General features: G+C 43.0%; 1 protein-coding gene and 1 long non-coding RNA gene across 6 annotated transcripts in view; one reads left to right on the top strand and one right to left on the bottom strand.

The window, feature by feature from the left end:
* LOC146859369 (uncharacterized) overlaps positions 1–19,643 on the bottom strand; it is a 245,347-nt gene that overhangs the window by 106,274 nt on the left and 119,430 nt on the right. The gene's annotated exons all lie outside the window — the stretch shown is intronic.
* Positions 1–19,643, top strand: part of LOC146859370 (sterol 26-hydroxylase, mitochondrial-like) — a 139,929-nt gene that overhangs the window by 114,037 nt on the left and 6,249 nt on the right. For all 3 annotated transcript variants that reach the window (XM_085650049.1, XM_085650051.1, XM_085650050.1), the window contains exons 8-9: positions 17,279–17,360; positions 18,423–18,623. In XM_085650049.1, the coding sequence (XP_085506175.1) occupies positions 17,279–17,360; positions 18,423–18,623 (283 nt within the window). The remainder of the gene's footprint in view (positions 1–17,278; positions 17,361–18,422; positions 18,624–19,643) is intronic.

The following is a 19,643-nucleotide window of genomic DNA, read 5'->3' as shown; positions in this document are numbered from 1 at the left end:
TTTTACTGGGAATACCGACATGGCGGGCAATATTGGTGTAGCTTCAGATTCAACGTTCAGGATCATGAGGTTAAGTGTAAAATTACCTAATCCATATACTTCATTTTCTAGATCAGTTCCTGTTCTTTTGGGAAGTCCCTCCTTGTTAGGGTAGCAGACTTTAAGCAAAACTAAGTTCAGGTTTCCCCATACCCAGTTGTCTTGATAAGCTACTGAGTTTGAATCTAAGGAATTAATTAAACTAAACCATGCTCCACAGGAGCCATTGTGTGTGAACGGATATGGAAAGAGGGGCAAAACTCCCTTATAGTTCTGATAGGGAGGGAGTCGGCCACATATCCAACAATTTGTAGCATTGCTAGTCTGATGGGAATGATGTAACATACTAATAAAAGTGTTATTGCGCAGCGCAAATCTATAGGACAACTCATGCGGGGGTAATTCACTAAAAGAATGTTCAGCAGTAACATTGTAAACATGTTTAGAAATAGGATAATATATGTGCAACAATATACTTGCAGCTATTATTAAAAGACATAAGAAAAACAAATTTAATAACGTCACTGTGCAATGACTACGCAGTGATTTACAGTACGCATGTTTTTTCAACTGCATCTTTCGGTTTCTTTCTCTATTCGGGTCTAGGGGATACATGTCAGAGACAAATTCGACCGATTCACCTTGGAGAGGACTTAAACAATCAAATTGTCTGACTTATTAGACCGTAATTTTAGTTTGTATAGTTCCTTATCGCTTTGTTCAACCAAAGGAAGCTTTGAGTCAATCGGTGAAGACACGCGAGGTGTAACGTTTACATCAGACGGTAGTCCATGAAATTTCTTGATATGACTTGAATGTAACCATCCTTTGCGACCTTCGATCTTCACGGCTGTCCTCGTGGTGAGTAGTACAAGTTGAGGCGATTTCCACCTAGGATCCAGCTGAGTCTTCCGGTCAAAATTCCGCACTAACACCAGGTCCCCGGGAACTACGTCATGGGGTTTCACCTCAGTGTTGTCGGGAAAGGCTGCAGCTACCTGTGAACGACAAGATTGTAGTGCAGACATCAAGGAAGCCAGGTAATCTGTCAGCATATTACAGTCAACATCAGTTATTTTGCGTGGTATAGGCGTCCCCCACATATTTGGTGGTCTGCCAAAGATCACCTCATAAGGGGATAGCCCTGTTCGAGAGTGCGCTACCATTCTCATGTAAAAGAGTGCAACTGGTAAGGCTACTACCCAATCGACACCTTTCTGTCTACATATTTTGGACAATCTAATTTTCAGAGTTTGATTATGTCGTTCCACGAGACCTGCTGCCTCGGGGTGTCGGACACAGTGAAATCTCCATTGATAGCCTAACAAAAGTGAAACGTGTTTCATTAGTTCGGATGAGAACGGCTGGCCGTTATCTGAGTAGACAACACGTGGTAAACCGTACCGTGGGAAGAATTCTCGAACCAACTGTTTGGCAGTAGTCGGGGCAGTGTAATCTGAGACCGGGTAGGCTTCTGTCCAACGGGAAAGAGCACAAACAACTACAAGAACATATTTGAATCCTCGACATCGTTCCATCTGGATATAATCCATCTGGAGGACTTCAAAAGGGTGATCAGGAGGCTGAAATCCACCCTGTTCTACGGGAATGCTTTTACCTGGGTTAAACTGACAACAGATCATACAGGTACAAACTTTTTGTTTAGCTGCTGCTCGTAAATGTTTGTTGAACCAAATGTGTTGAATGCTGTCTAGCATAGCCTTTTCTCCTAGGTGCGCTGGACTATGTATTGTATTAATGATAACTTGAACCATAGAGTCGGGAAGAAACCATATAGATTTTTCCTTCGTCATCCATCCTTGATTCGTTTGGATCCCTCCTAATTCAGTCCATTTCTTTATTTCATCTGGTGTAGCATGTGTCTGTATGTCAATTACGTCAAGAGCGGGATCCTTAACCGTCATGCAATGTGTTGGTGTCAGAACTATTGTCTTTGTCATGTCAGATGTGTGAGTTTTATTCTGAGCAGTCTGTTTAGCTGTTCTGTCAGCTAGGTCATTGCCTTGGGAAATGATATCAGTAACTTTCGTATGAGCTTTACATTTCATAATTGATATTGCAGTGGGTAGATGTATTGCATCTAATAAGGCATGAATGAGGGGTCCGTGCTGAATGTGGGCACCGTGAGAAGTTAAATAACCTCTCTCTCGCCACAGTACGCCGAAGTCATGTACAACTCCGAATGCATAACGTGAATCAGTGTATATGTTGACTTTCTTATTTGTGGCTTGAATACAGGCTTGTGTCAGAGCGATGAGCTCTGCTGCTTGAGCTGACAAGGTATTTATGCAATATGTTTCATGACTTCAGTGTCTGTTGTGACTGCATACGCGGCCACTAGCTCTCCTGTACTTGTTCTCATACATGAACCATCTACATACAACGTCAGGTCTGGATCTGACAATGGGACGTCTGTCAAGTCTTGTCTGGGTTTCGTCGTGATAGTAATAACTTCAATACAATCATGTGCTAGTGGGTCTGTTCCGTTTACTGGCAAAAGTGTGGCAGGATTCAATGTACTACAACGTCTGATTTCTATGTGTGGCTGAAACAATGTCAATTCGTAACCGGTAAGTCTTGCTATAGTCAAGTGTTGTGTTTGCGTTCGGTTCATAAGAACCTCTACTGTGTGTGGTACTTGTACTGTCAATGGATGTCCTAACACTATGGCATCGCTTTGTCTGATTGCTAAAGCTGTCGCTGCCACTGATTTCAGGCACGCAGGCAGAGCCTGAGCTACGGGATCTAATGTACTAGAAAAATAAGCACATGGTTTGTGTGATCCTGCTTGTTCCTGAGTGAGTACTGACAAAGCAGTACCTTCGCGTTCTGTAACAAAGAGTGTAAACTGTTTACTGTAACATGGTGTTGCTAGGACAGGTGCTTGACATAAAGCTTTCTTTAGGCTTTCAAAAGCTTGTGTATGTTCCTGAGTCCAAGGGAGGACAGTCGATGTGGCCGCCTCCTGTGTTGTCAACTGAATGAGTGGTTTTGCTAGAAATGCATACTGAGGGATCCACTGCCTACAATATGAAGTGAGGCCTATAAAAGCCCGTACCTCCTTTTGTGTCTTGGGTATTGGCATGTTAGCAATTAACTGGATGCGATCTGACGTAAGCTGCCTTCCCTCCTTGGACAGCGAGTGCCCAAGGTAAACAACTCGCTGGACACAGAATTGCAGCTTAGAAGGGGACACCTTGTGCCCCTTTTCGGCCAAAAATTGTAAAACCGTCAGTGAAGCTTTTTCACATTCAGTTTCGCTTCTAGCGGTGATCAGCAGATCATCGACATATTGAAGCAGGGCAGTGTTGACTGGCATGTGGATACTGTCAAGTTCTCTTTTCAGTGCTTGGCTATAGATGCTGGGGCTTTCTGTGAATCCTTGAGGTGCGCGTGTGAATTTAAAGCTTCGTCCATTTAAACTAAATCCGAACAAGTATTGGCTTTCCGGATCTATTGGGACGCTGAAAAAGGCATTCTTGAGATCAATTACAGTAAAGAATGTTGCTTCGGAATCAATGGCTGTCAGTAATGAAGAAATGTCTGGAACTACGGGGTATTGTGGTACAATACATTTATTTAATTCGCGCAGATCAATAACCAATCGATATACTGGCGGGGCTTTTGGATCAGTTCGTTTAAGGATCGGAATTATCGGGGAATTACATACATTGGAGTCGGTTTCCACAACCACTCCTTGGGTAATAAGCTCGTCAATGATTTGCAGTAAAGCCACTACAGCATCTGGGGGTAACTTGTATTGTCGCATACGTGGTTGTACCACTCCTGTCTTTAGTGTGACTCGATATGGTGTAATGTTCATGCAACCAACATCTGTAGGGCCTTGCGCCCATAAATGTGTGGGTAAAGTCTGCAGTCGGTGATCCATGTCTCGGGACACATAGTGCCCTTTGAAATCACGTAAAAACAATCTTACTCCTTCCGGAGAACAACATATTATAGCTCCTAGAGCTTTCAATGTTTTTATACCTAACAGGTTTTCTGGACATGATTTAGTAAGCAATAAATCTGTAGTTCGTGTCAAGGGACCAATCGTAAGTGGAAGAGGCTGTGATACTTCGTTAATGATAGGTTTTCCTGAAAAACCAAGGGAAATATTCTGTGAGCCTGAGAGGGGTGCCCCTGGAACTTCACTACGTTTTATGGTTGTTCGGCTTGCCCCTGTATCAAGTAAAAATTTTCTATCCTGGCCTAATAGTTTACTGTGTACATAAGGTCCTTCTTGATCTACAGGGACCTCCATAAGGGGTAAGCCAACTTCCCTCTCTAGGCTGTTTCATGAGTATCGTTGATAATCAGGGTAGTCATACTGTGCGGTCTGGTACATCTGTCGTGTCGTTGTTGGTGTGGCAGCAATAGGCTGCGGTGGTGGAGCTGGCATAGACTGTTGCGGAGCTGGCATGGCCTGTGCATGCTGCGGGGCTCCTTGTTGGTTCTGATCCTGTCTAAGTGGCCGTGGTCTTTCTTTTGTATTACCTATGGCGATATTATGTTTTAAAACTGGACAATCGTGTACATAATGACCTGGCTGTTTACAATAGTTGCATGTCCCTTTTACAGAACCTGCTGAAACACTGGACTGTGTCATACCCTTTTTATGACCGTCAGCTGGAACTGTCTGGGAAACTAGCATTTTCATTTTCGTGTCTTTCATGCGTCTTTGTTCATGTTCTTGTTCCTCTCTAATTCTATTGTGATGGTACTGTAGCATTTGTAACATTTGTGACGGAGTGTTACCTTGCCAGGTACTCTCGAATTTCAATACTCTATTCTTAACTTGGGGCAGGGCATTTTCAACTAATTTTGTCACAAACAGATGTGGATACGATTCGCTACTTGCTTTTATTCCACTATTTATACCATAACATTTTTCGAATCGGGCATAAAAATCACTAGTGTCTTCATCTTGCTTTTGTTTACAGGCTGAGATTGCACCCCAGTCTTCCTTTTTCGTAGTTAATAAACGTGGCAGTACCTGTACTAATAAACCTGGTAGTATTTTGGTCTTTTCCCCAAGCCCTAAACCTGGACCTCGAGCTGTTTCTTCGTTTTCTAATGCTGTCCAATCTATCTTTTGGTCTCCCACCTCCCAATCCTTTTCTTTGAGTTTTTCATAAATGCCCGCAGGCATTAATACCTTTAATATTTTCATAATGTCGGGATAGGTATACTCTCCCATGAGCAACATGTCTTTAATTTCACGGTGGAAACCCGCTGGGTCTTTGTCATGACTGGGTACCACTTTCTTCATTTCTAATAGTTCCATTTTAGATATGGGTGTGTATACAAACACACGTTTAAACTGATTGTCATCACCTTTTATCGGGTGGACTTCGCGTAAGGGATTCTGTCTATCCATATAATACGTCGTTCTTTCCTTGATGGGCAGTGAGACATGTTCGGGGCATACAAAAAGAATGTACTGCTTTCTGGATTCTAGTATTTCTCTAATTAACTCAGTACCTGAACCTCTCCATTTATTCGTGAGTAATTCAGTTAATATATCAGGTAAGGGACCAGGATCGGAGTGTTGGCTTTTATATAATATAAGGAGTTGTTGAATCATGTAGATACCAGCTAAACGCTGTTCATCTGGGGTGAGGTTCAAAAACGTGTGTGCTAGTGTATCATCACTATATTTTCCGGGACTGTCAACCCAGTGAACGGCTGACCTGGCTAATTCTTGTTCGTCCATAGAATCGAGTATATGATAACCCCTTCGTTCTCGGAGTAATTTGTCAGCGGCTTGGAACGAATGTTCGGGGGACCTTATATTTATTATAGGGGTTTGGAAATTTCTGTTATTTTCTGGACGTATCGGACGTATCGGATCAGTAAAGCATCTAGTATTATTACAAGATCTTCCTCTACCTACATAGGCCATGGTTTCTAACTGTCCTGTGGGCAGTTCTAATTCTTCCTCCTCCTCGTTTTGTTCAGGCTGGTCTACCGCCAATCTTTCTTCGTGTATTCGTTCTACTTCTTTGCGGATCTTTCGGCACATAGCTACTATACTTAATAGTCTATCATGTCTCCCCTCTGATATATTCCGACCCCATGTGGTAAGAATCCGCATTTCTTCCGGATTTACCCCTGGTCGGTCTTGATTTCTGATCACACAATTTATGAGGAAACGTAACAGTTCCCCCTGTATCTCCACTTTCTGGTACTCCATGGCTCTATTAATACTTTCAGAATCTCGCCCTGACTGGACAAAGTGATATATATTTTCTAAATGTGTAGTCATTCCTGGTAGCCTCCCTAAATATATTGCAGCTCGTCGGATACGTAATGATGCCAGCAGCATTTCATCCTCTTTGCCGGGCACAGGGTCATATCTACAATCTACTAGAAGTTCCTTAAGCATGTCGGGAGTTACTAGTTTGGGCGTACGTTGGTGGGCTAATTCTTGAAAGGAAAGTTTATTTACTCTGGGTGGCGTGGAAAAAATGTTTGTTGTACCTCCTGTAGCACCGCCTGGGGTGCTGGATGTGAAAGGATTCGTTGAACGTGATATAGCAACCATAGGTGTGGGTACAGCTGTAGAAACAGATGTGCTTGCCGGAACTTGTGTCGGAGTTTGTTGTTGCGGAGGTACAGACGGAGGGTCTTGGCGTTGAACCCCCTCGGCAGGCGGTCTATGTAGTGCAGTATTAGCATACTCGGGAGCTGCGTCATCTAAATAAGAGGAAAGGAAAACATCTTCTGCGGTTCTGGGATGCCCTTTGGGATGTGATTTTATCGGAAACAACGGAGGTGGCAAGTCTTTTGGTATCTCCGGAGTAGCCTTAGGTAACCCTTCGGCCAGAAGAGGATACATACCATTCATAAGGGCATTTCTTTGTCTGTCTACTTGTTCTGCTTTTGCTCGGGTACCTTCTTCAATTAATAGATTTTCTCGGACTTTATTTGAATTCTCCTTACTCTTCTCTTCCTGTCTGAGTGCTTTTTCTGTACGTCTATACGATTCTTTACGCCATAATTCAATGGCATCTTTCTGTGATTGTCTAGCTTTCTTTTTCCATAATTCTTCCTCTACTTTCATGATGCAATCTGCATCCCAGGTCCCAGCTGCGGGCCACCTCTGACTTTCTGGTAATTCCTTGGTGTAGTCTACCCATAAATCAAGAAATAATATGGCGTCTAGGCCATGTTTATGATACATGAAGTACCCTGGAGTGTCCCTAGGAGGAATGGGAACAGCTTCTTCGAGTACCCCTTTTCTAGTTGTGATCTGTCTTAATTTCGAAAAGAGCGGCATATTGAGAACTGATCTGATACCTAATTTTGAACACGTTTAATACAACAAAACACAATAATGAACAGTCATTCACACCACAATATGCAGAACGTATTTAAAACATTTAACATTTAACATTTAATGAACAACAATGATGGCCATTTAGGGATCTAGTCACTAAGCATAATACTCGGCACTAACTAGGTAATTCTGAATTATATACTAGACATACTAGATATACTGCTAAACAGTACAGATACACTGCTGAAACAGTGCAGACCGGATTTGTGTACCCAAACCCGTCTTGACCGGCACAACCTATGTGCACGTCAGAACGCCTCCCCGGCAATGGTACTCACCGGGTAGCTCGGAACGGAAGGCCTCGGAACTGAACTGAACTGGACTTGGACCGGACTGGACTCGACTCGAAACTTCGGAACTTCGGAACCTGGTGGGCCTCTGTATACCTCGGATCTTGCTCTCTCAGCTAGGCTCTGGTCGGGATACTTCGCACTTCTCACCGCCTCGTCTGGGTGTTGATCGCAGCCTCAGTTACCCCCGCTCGGCAGGAGGGAGATACAGGAAATCCTGTGGGTACGCGTTGTTGTCCGTCCAGCTGTGGCAGGAGACCGGGTCTGCAACGCACCTCCGGCGCGTGAGATGAGAAAGTGTCCCTGTTCGGGCGCCATATATGTGGTAAATAATTTAATTACCGGTACTTAATTTGATGCGGAAAATTAATAAGAATAGCTCAGTAAAATAAGAGGCAGAATCCGTGGTATTAGAGATTTGGAACGGGCTTTATTCCAATAACAATTCGAATTGTTGGCTTCATATTCCATCACCACGGAGGTTCAGGAAGTGAAGGACCATACATTATTGACAGGTAATCATTTTTATAGAAGAGGCATTACAGTGAAACAGATGCAGGAGGCGTAACAGTTGATAACAGAGATAAAGATATACATGCGTAACTAAAATGGGTGTAACTAGGCGTAACTAAAGAACGTCATTAGGTATGATGTCACAAATGGGTGGTTCCATGAAAGAATTTCGCAATGTCAGCAAAAAATACTTGGCAGAGATGCGCGCGCAGCAGCATGACGTGTGATTTGACGTGCAACTAGGGGGAGAATGGGACTTGACATTTAGCTCTACATGTGGAGACAAAAGTCTGGGGTTATGTCAACCTAATCCCAAATCATATCTAATATCCTATGTTTAAAGAACTGTGTTATCCAAAAAGAGAGGTCTCTTAGGATAGAATCTTATTCTATACTGACTATACTGACTGTTAGTGCGTGTACAAGCGTCTAAGTGTCTACACTAGATGCGAGGGGGTAGGAATATTCCATGGTAACAGGGTTTATGAATTACTTGCATGAGGACAGCGAGGCCTGGCCCCTTTGCACGGTAGCTGGAGGAATGTTTACCTAAACTGCTAGACAGGAATGCATCGGATGAGGGGCGGAGGAGATAATCTTGAAGGTGAAGTACAGTTTTCTGGCAGGCTACGGGCTGGATCAGGCACCGTTAGCCGCGCATGGAGTAAGACAAAGTTCATGGTCACAGATGCAGGCTCAGACTGGAGCTTTCAGAGGCAGAAGGCAAGAAAAGGCTTGGTGGCAGAATCAGGGCCTACTCGCCTGGACTGTAAAATGGGATAAATGAACCATATAAAGCCGGTGGCCTTTCATACTTTAGGAATAGAATATCCAGCCCATTCATGGCGGATCTGAAAGAGGACATGTTGACGGTGGACGCACATGTGTTTGCGTCTTCATAACTGGAACTGGAGGGAACATACATGTACTTGTGACTTATACATGAAACCGTTGGGGTCCAAGATAGGGGACATAACCGACCATAAAAATCCATATTTCCACAGGTTACTTACTACAGTTTGGTTGTGACAGCACTTTTCATGTAATAAGAAAATTACTTTCTACTCTTCCGTAATAATGTATTGTAGTTTAACTGTGAGTTTACCAAGCCTGCCAACAAAGATAGAAAACAAAGTAAAAAGCAGTGCATAACAAATTAAGTTCAGTATTGTTCCTCTCTATGGTTCACAGTGACTTAAATTACCCTTACAATATTCAGTCATGGCAATGCTTAGTTGGTAAAAAACATAAGTGCAGGTAGAGGCTGGTTTTGGCTAGTATGCCACTGCCCACGTACCCCATGGGTGCCACCCTCGTTCACCTCTGGAGCTGAACTTTAAATCACAGAGCCTATCTCCACCCCATTGAACCTTTCCAGGCAACTGACGAGCAATGGGAGGCCAGCCAAGACGAGCGGCTGTGGTGCCGTGCATTAGTCAACAGGCCTTACACAGCTTATCAAACACTCCCTGTGGAAGGGACTAAACGAGTCCTAGTGTAGGTGCTAGTGGAGCCATCATCACAAATTAACTATTATCTAAGGGGCAATGAATCCTTTTAGGACTCCCAGTGGAATGATAAACCACAAGGCGAAAGGTGGACTACTTTGTCAACGTTGCCAAAGCCCCAAGATGACTTCATACAGCAATATTTTCTATTACATATTAAATTAAACCGCTTTTTTTAGAACCATTCCTATGTATTATGACATTCAAATCACAAACTTTACATCTATGAGATTGTTGCTACGGGTTACAGATGCTGGTTTGCGAGTGCGACTTTTTAAAATAGGGTCTAGGACAGTTAATGGCTATAGTCCATTCTTTGTTTACTTAATATAACGCATTTATCCAGGATACAGCAGAGGGTATTATAGAAAATGCAAAATAAGATTTGATATGGATCCAACTAGGTTACTCCCATTCTGCTACAGTCAGCAGATGTCCCTTCAGTTGACAGAAAGGAAAACAGATAAAGAAAGAGTAGGGTAGCATAGCAGCGGGGTGGATAGGAATTTGGAAATTATTCCAGAGATATGTTGCAAGCTGTGTGAAGACAAGGGACAAAAAAGAAATTTCTATCCAGAATGGAAATGGAAAGGAGTTGTGGTATATACAGACATCAGAGAAAATAGGTAAAATGGAACAAGTGAGTATACATACATAAAAACTGTAAGACGAGGATTGAATCAAAGTAAACATATAAAAAGTAGCCAACAGTAGTCGAGAAAAGTGAAGCCAAATGAGTTTTGGTTAGATGGAATCAAAGTGAAGAGATATTTGGGAACACGAAGATAAAACAAGAAAAGGCAAACGTAGTCCATGGAAGAATTTTTTTTTTATCAAGAAACTGTTTGTTTGGAGAAAAAGGTTGAAAAGATTTGACTTTATGAATAAATTATATATTTTATGAATATTATAAACATGGAAGAAGCTGCTTTGGACAACTGACGAAAGTGGCTCAGAAAAGGTCTGTGAAGAATCAATGACATTTTCCAGATTCCGAACTGATGAAGAAAAGGTAATCAGAGTCCTTGAAAAGTAAATAGGAGGTGGAGTAGATATATCCACAAAAGCTGGGAAAAAGAGAATCTCAGTTTTATAAAAACTGAGATTTAGGAAAAGCATCAACCGCCACTTTTTAATGGCAAAAAGACCTGATTACAAAGACAGAGGAAAATGATCTGAGACTCATCAGCATAAAAGTGTGTATTAGAAACAAAATAGGGAGCAACAGAATGTAATGGAATAGTAGACAAAGAAAATAGTAGTGGACCGAGGGGAGCCCGTCGGGAATGCCTTGCAGAGCCGGGTGGCGAGAGGATCCAACCCCTTTCCCAAAAACTGAAAGGCAGCGATCAGAGAGATAATAATAGAGAAGTGCAGACACAGTAGAATTACAGGGCAAAACCCAAGATGATAAGGAGAAATAAAACTGCTGACCTAGAGAAAAGAGAACAATTGAGACAAAACAATCAGTTCCAGAATTTTTTAAACCTTTTAAAGCCGAAAAATGGGCTGGGAATTAGGGATAGCACTAGAATGAAGAGCAGAAGTAAATATATAAATTAAACACTGTATCTATGTCTCCCATTAAAGTTTTTATTCACGATGAAACCATTTTGGTGCTGGGTGTCCTTTTCCACACCACAACAAATTATTCAACATTGGTCACGCTATTTTTTTGTAGAGTGATACACCCATACTAAGACACTTTCCATCAATCTAATATCACCATTGCTGGCTAATGCAATTTGAATTGCTTCTTTCACCATACGATTAGCTCTCTCTGCCATACAATTTGCTTGGGGGTTGTCAAAGCCCTGGGTAAACATTTGATCCCCAAAACTATAAGTATATCCTCATTTCCTTTTAAACTAGTTGAGTGCCATTGTCTGTTATGAAAATACAGGGAAGACCCTCATTTTTGAAAATCTCCGCTAACACCCGTATGGTAGCCTTGGTGGTACCTTCATTGAGAAACTTAACAACCAACTGTTTGGAGTGCAGATCCACCATAACCAACGCAAACTTAAACTCCTTGACAGAACTTCCCAATGGTCCAATAAAATCCGTTCACTAGCAATGCCAAGCTATAGGTGGATTGTGTAGTTCCCCCTTAACTACGTGCTTCCCTATTCTCAATCTTTTCTCACCTTCAAGGCAATCAACACACCATTACCCCCCACCTAGTTTGTCATTCTCTATACCTGGCCACCGAAAGTTTTCTCTAGGCCTTTTTTTTCCAGTAGTGTCTCACCTACAAGGCCTTCATGGCCTTCATGTGCTAAATTGAGCAACTTAGTCTTAAGACTCTCAGGTTGAACAAACTTGAACAAACTTGTTCCCTCTGATTATGGGGTTCTCAACAAATACAGACAATTCATCTGCCGTCTTAATGTATGGCTGCACAGAACATGGTACAGCACTCTCTCTCCTACCTCCCTTTGCAAGTACTTCCAAGACACAGTTTAAGATGGAATCCTCCACCATAGTCTGGTACCATTCCTCTTCGGATTTGGCTCCGTGACCCAATTCCACCACATTCCACATAATAGCTACTGCTCATTTTTCTTTCAAGTGTCTCAACGGCTTCTTCATCCACCAGTTGCCAATGTAATGTTAAACGTGACAAACAAACCACTTGAAAATTACGCCACCCAGGAATATGTTCAATGCAGTAACCATATTCCTAAAGACGTACTTTCAAACAAGCTAGCCTTGTCAAACCTTTTCCTGCTGCATCTGGAAGCAGTATTTTCATTAGATGTTTATTATCCTCACAAAGTAAAATCTGAAGATCCCAGATATAGAGGAGTTGGCCTAACGGCTAGGGCGCTCGACCTCGGACCTGGGGAACTGGGTTCGAGTCTCGGTAAGGACGCTGAACATCCTGTGATTCTGGGCAAATCACTTAATCTCCCTGTGCCTAACAAAAAAAAAATGAATGTTTGTCCTCATGTAACATAACTGGTGCTATGTAAAGCGCTCCGATACCTGATTGGATTCGGGTCAAGTTCGCGCTATATAAAACTCTGCAAAAAAATAAATAAATAAAAAAAATACTCTGCACCCCACACTGCCTCTCTCTCTCAATACCTGAATAATTCCTCTCAGTGTTGGTCAGCGAACAAGAGGCAAATGTTCCTGTCTTCTCCACGTCCGCTTGCATTTGGGATAGTACAGCAGCGATGTCTATAGCACTGGCATTCACAGTAAGTATTGGTTTACATTTGGTGTCAGTGTGCTAACACATTAGCCATCTTTTATATTCTCAAAACACTTTTGCTGGCCTCCCTCTTCCCAAGCGCCCTTTTCTCAACATTTACAGTCTTCTCATCAGAATTCCTTGCAAACATCGAATATTAGAACCTCAGTTGGTGTTTGTCCTGAGGAACAGGCACAAGTCTTATTACTTGCACTAAACCTTTTTTCGGTTTGACACCTGCCTTAGACAATGTGTATCCCAAATTTCCGATTTCCACAACTAAAATTGTACACTTTTTCTTTTTAAGAGTTAGGCCAGCATTAGCAAGTCTGTCCGGCACTTGTTTCAGTACAACATTGTGACACGAAACACCAGAATGCAATCCTGGAAGTAAATCACATTATCCATACTCTAGAACACCTCCCCATCATGATAACCCAAACTGCATCCTGCTAAATCGAAAAGTGCCTTTCATCGTTATTAATGGTGCGAAGGGCTTGAATCCTTGTGTAGTTTGACCTGGTGATAGGCACTTTTAAGATCCAATTTACCAAGAACCTACCACCTTTCATTAAAAGAATGAACTCACTAATATTGTGTAGGGGATAACTATCAACCCCTTTGTGTTGATTGAGGCCCAGAACATCGTCACAGAATCTCAGATTTCAGACTTGATGATACCCACTGGGGAAATTCCATTGGAAGTTTCTGTAGGTTCCATAATCCCCCCCCCTGAACCATATCATGGAGTATTTTCTTATCTGCCCCTAACCACAATTGGTACCCTCCTCCGTTTGTGCTGTACAAGGATAGCATCAAGTGTCACTAGTTTGTGCACATACCCCTTCAATTCCCCCAGTCTGTCTCGCACCATGACTTGGTTATGAGCTCTGGGATTCATGATTAGGTGTAGGTTGTACTAATGTTCCCATCCTAAAATTGGGAGCCTACTTACTGCTACATCGTCTTTCCCTTCAACCTGCTGATCCTGAATTCAATTTATTTCATATATCAAATTATGTTAGCTTTCTCCACATGATGCCCACCTGGGTTTTCATCTTTGGGTAGTGATCTTACATGGGCTCCCAAACAAGAGCAGATCCCTAGATATTATGGTATATAGGGATCCAGAGTCCACCATGAAGTTGTTTTTGGATTTTAACATTGAATTCAGCATTACTTCTGCACAGTCCTCCTATGTTGCCTTCAACTTCACTTACACACAGAACTTTATCTGACCTTTCCCACTCAAGTAGATCCTTCTTTGCCGTGGCTACCTTGTTCTTATAACTGTCATTTCACATGGGTACAAGGAGTGATTTACATCCATACTTCCTGCGCTCTTTACCCAAAGCAAAGCACTTTCAAGTCAGAATTGTGTGCTCTACTTCCACATCTGGTACACAACTTAGGACACGCACAAATGCTTGTGTGGAATGCTTTTGTTTAACTTGGAATAACCTTTGGTAGTTGTAAGAACGTCTATGATATCTTTCTGAATATGGGATATACTGCCGCAACCCTTTGTCACAGCTGTTTTCTGAGGTTGAGTATTAAACTTAAACCTAGTCATAACTATATTGGTTTCATGAGCAAATCGTATTTCCAGCATTTTCTTTGCTCCCTCAGAGGGATCTTGAATGTGTTCTCCACCTTGATCTAGTGCTGCAGGTAAATACTTGACAACTCTTTCCCTCTTTGCCAAGCGCAATCAGCAGAGTAGTAGAAATCCTGTAAATCTAAAGCTTCTAAATACTTTTCAAACATGTCTATCCATTGCTCCCAGTCAACTGGGGTGGACCTGCTTGGGTTAAAAATAAAGGAGGTGCTATGACTGCTGAGGAAGGAATGTTGTACCCGGCCACTAGGCCAGTCTTGTTTCAGTCGTTATGAGGATGAAGGCTGAGTCAGCTCTGTTGGGTGGAATTCAGAATTGCGACTCACGGGATGTACAAAGTACTGTACTGAGTGCGAAGAAGTGCGTTGAGCTATTTAATATTTTGCTCTTCCTAAACATATACATCTATGTATATTTGGAGAAAGGGAGGATGGAGTTAATGAACAAATGTCTTGCGTCCTTTCCATGAGGCGCAGGGTCAGACTGATTTGCATATGACCATGTCTGAACTGGGGTGGCGGAGTGAGCTAAAGAATGATGATGGATTAAACCCAGATCAGTTGACTGGGCGTGAGTGTTTGATTTGCTCAAACGCTCCGTCCATCATCCCATTTTGGTATCGCTTTGCGTCCTTTCCACAGCCTCACCATTGCAAACCTCGAGTCCTTCGTTTGGTGTTTGGGAGCTCTCACAGTCCGGCATTGCAGACAGGTGCTATGTCCTGATCTGTAAGGATAAGATACCAGCAGTACCTTCGCTTCACTGGTTCTGTCTGCTGTGCAGAGGTTGATCTAATGAGATCTGTCTTAAAACTGCAGACTGGCTCTTTTGATTGGCACAGGTGCCACGCAGCACTCAGTGGATGTAGGGTATGGGCTACACGTAGTCCAGCATATGCTTGAATAGTGGTCTGCAAGAATAGATGCCTGGAGGTGGAGAAGGACTACAAGTGTGTCTATTATAACCTGCTTCTTAAAGACTGAGCCAGGATTTTGGCATTGGGGAGAAGGCTTTCCCTGGTTGTCCCATACAGGAAAAAAAGTATTGGCAAAGCCAATAGGTTTCGCTATATATGTAGCCCCAGCTGCTGTGCAACATGTCTTAAAGTAAAAAAAATAAAGCGCTACAACACAGCCAGCCTTGACAGCATCATAGCACTTTTTAAAATGTACTTTAAGCCTTGCTGCACTGCAGCCCGCGCTCCTGTGCAACATCTTTATAGACATCCACAAAGCCAACTAGCTCAGTGCGAGCTATGTGGCTTTCATATTTTTTAAAGATGTTGCACAGTAGTGCGGGCTGCTGTATAATATGACTTAAGATAAATAAATACATAGCGCTATGGATCAGCCAGCATTGACCTCGTCATAGCCCTTTTTTGTTTTTTACTTTAAGCTTGCGCAGCTGTGCAATATGTAAAAAAAATTGACAAAGCCAATAGATCTTGCATGAGCGAAACCTTTTGGCTTTGCCAATGCTTGTTCTTCTTACTGGTACCCATGCCGACCTCGTTCACGTCTAACAAGGTCCCCTGCATGGGGTGTTGTCACAGCATACCAACATACCGTTATATAATGCCAATGCATTTGTATAAACCTAATAAAGAGGATTTATAAAAAAAAAGAGTGCCTGCTTGTATATCTAAACCAAGAAAAAACAATCTAAGCAAGAGACGAAGAAGTAAGTGAAAGGAAGCAAGAAGTGATGGGGAGAAAAAGATATAATCGCAAGAACAATGAGGTGCCAAGGGATTGCAGACAGCTAGCCTTTGAGTACAGCAGCACGATGCATCCTTAAGTCATCAGACATCAAGAGACAGAGCAGAAAAGTAAGAAATACACATCAAGAAGGATTAATTAAAGCAGATCATAGTAGGGACTTTTTTATAGTGCAATAATACAGCAAGCCTCCTCTCAACGCTAAGTTATAATAGAAATAACAGTAGTGAAATATTTGAGCAAGAGACGGCAAGCACGAGACAGGAAGAGACAATGCCAGTGAGAGGCATTAAACATCATGAGTGAGTACGTGTATGTGTGACTAAAGACATTCCAGGAGAAGAGACTGAATGAGACATCATATCAGACAGACAAGTCATTTCAGGACTGCCATCGGTGATTTGTGATTGGGTGAGTGGGCAAAGCTCCTTGGTTCATCTCTCACGCCCACCAGGTATGGAGCTGACCCAGCTCAGGGGATGGAGTAGCCCACTTATTGCAGCATGGAACTTCTCTCTCACTGCCCATGGTACCCCAAGACCTGGTCCTCACTGAGGAAGAAAGTGAGAGGAGCAAAGAAAAAGAGATGGGAGAGTGAGTAGAAAGGTGGAAGAAGAAGGGAAGTAAATTAACAAGGATACAGCAGAAGAAAATAGGTTGAGGTGGAAGTCCAGAAGATGTGATGATTAGAGAAAGGAGAGGGATCAAGAGAAAAGAAATCAGAAGAAAGGAGTGAGGAGAAAAAGGCAGAATCCCATGAAAAATGCTTGTAAAAGGTACAATTGTTCCCTTTTGTTTTAGGAAGAACCACTCTTAACCCACCTTCAGTGGTGTGCTCACTTGCTGCACTGGTTTACCCCACGCAGTATGGGTCCGGTATGACGCCTGCCTGGGCTGCTTTTGGCCTCTGTCTGGCCCTGACCACAGTGAACTACTACTGTACAGGGCATCACCTCAGTTAGTTGTAATCCACGCCGGGAGCCAGACAGACCACGGCGAAGGCTGACGTTTTTCTCTTCCCTCCTCTTAGGATGTACCCTGTGATTTCCAATAACGGCAGAGTCGTGGTGGAGAAGGAGATGGTGATTGGAGATTACTGCTTCCCACAAAATGTAAGTTTGAATTCACCCTTCAGTGAGCTCTGGTTTACCCTCAGGCACCTCTGTTTGGATCTGATTGTAGGGCCCTGCACAGAATTCCCGATAGGTGAGTAGAGGTGCACCAGAGTCAATCACGGACCAATCACTACCAAGGAATCTTGGAGGGTGATAACCCGAAAGGGACGGCGTGGTCATCGTGGGTTAATTTTGAAGGGGCGGGTACTACAACAATAATTTGTGATTAAGCACTGGAGGAGGTGAGGCACTGTAAGAAGGTGGAGGTGAGAAGATGACAGCCCGTGTCTAGCTGTGTGCCGATAAAATCTCAACCATGGAAGGGATGTAGACTGTGGACAGCCTTGAACACCATGGGGATGAGCCTAAACTCTGCTCTACTGTTAGCAGCCAGCAAGTATGTCAACAGTGATTGGACATGGGCGAGGGAAAAGTATGTGGGTGGTAAGGCTGATGTACTTGTATAAGCAAAATGTTGCAGAAATTCAATCTGCTTCTTATGTTGACCTGCCTCAATAAGAGAATCACAAAATGCACTCAGACAGGCATGGGCTGTTTGCTCACCAAAAGTTCCCCTGTACGGGGCGCGGGACTATTTATTTGCAAAACATCATCATAAGGATTAAACCATCCTGGGATAAATTTGCAGGGGTGAAACGTGGACCAACAACATGCATTTTTGGAGTTGCGTATCCTCCTGACTAGGGAATTAAAGTTGGGCTAGCAGTATTCAGCATGAGGTTGAAGGTGTGAAACAGTCTGGCTTCTGCGGCCGTGCTGGTGGTAACGTGGTACAGTCACAAGTGGAAGTCGAATAATATGCCAAGCGTTGTGTTTGTGAGTGGGGGTGTGGGAAAGTAGTTGGGGAAGGGGCAGAGCAGAGTCAATCAAGAAGGGTTTAGAAGCAAGGATACAGATAATTTTCCATTTAGAAGAGTTGAGCTTGAGAAAGTGTAAAGTCGCCTAATGTCGAGGAGTAGTAAACTTACAATATTAATTGCTCCTCAGTGAATATGGCTTTTGTCTCACCATCCCCACTTTCTATCTTCAATCTCCCAGACGCAGTTCAGTCTGTGCCACTATGCGCTCTCCAGAGATGAAACCAACTTCCCAGATCCAGACCGGTTCCTGCCCCAGCGATGGCTGAGGAGCGGTGGTATGAAGCACCATCCTTTCAGCTCCATCCCCTTTGGGTACGGGGTACGTGCCTGCCTGGGCCGCCGGATCGCTGAACTGGAGATGCACCTGGCCTTGTCGCGGGTGAGTCCCAGAGGCACATGCTGCTCTCCATACGCTGAGAGTTGTTGGTACTAACCCATTCATTCACTCCCATGTAGGCTCATTTGTTCGTCAGGTCACTAATCCACTAATAAATTCAATCCATAATTGTTTCAGATACTCATTCATGAATTCATTCATATAAGGTATCAGTGGTCAGCTTTTCATCTCAGGCTACAACCCCTGTAGATAATCCTGCCCCTCTCTGGTCACAACTGCTGTATTTTCCTGGTAATATTGAGCAGAGCTTATAACTGAGAGCATCTGAAGGCAAAACTATTTCTGCAGTCCATAGATGTTAATAGAACTTCACATAGTTAAACAATCTTTATAACCTCCTAATGATAATAGTACTTCTAAAGGTAAAACCAATGTCGCTTGCAGTGGACCTTAGAACTTCTTATCTCTGATCGCAGACCTGTGCACCCCAGAACTAACAGACAGGCCACATCATCGTAAATTACCATCTCCTGCAATCTGTTCTTTATTGTATGTAAAAGAACATTACAGCTTGAACCCCCGAACAGGTTTATATTTGATTTAATGCCCCAAAATACCAGCAATTCACACTTCTTAGTATGGCCCAAAGCATTTGAAGCTACAAAGCCCTTCTGCCCATACTGAATAATACAGTCAAGACCATCTCAAGAACAGTTGGATCAAGACCCTCCCAAGTTACAATTTGACATTGTGATGTCTCGCGATATCTCTTTAATGGTACGCTGTAGTCCATTTCAAGTTGCCACCAGCTTCAGCGTGTACCTCACAGCATGGCCCAAAATATCTTTAAAACATTCCTGATGGAACGGCTGAACTATTCCCAGCTGCCAACCCTCAGCATCCAGATAGTAAGTCCCTGTAGATCTCGGGTTAAAAATCTCTGCATAATGCCTGATGGTACAGTCTAAAAGAGAAGTTACCAACTCCCCGACTCATCACTGATGGTATGGCCCAGAAGATCTCAGGTTACCAGACCCTGAAGCATGTAACTTACAATATTTT

This window comes from Triturus cristatus, chromosome 3_2 (assembly GCF_964204655.1).
Source record: "Triturus cristatus chromosome 3_2, aTriCri1.1, whole genome shotgun sequence".
NCBI lineage: Eukaryota > Metazoa > Chordata > Amphibia > Caudata > Salamandridae > Triturus > Triturus cristatus.
The sequence above is the reverse complement of the archived record's forward strand: the minus strand, read 5'-3'. Positions and strand labels throughout refer to the sequence as shown.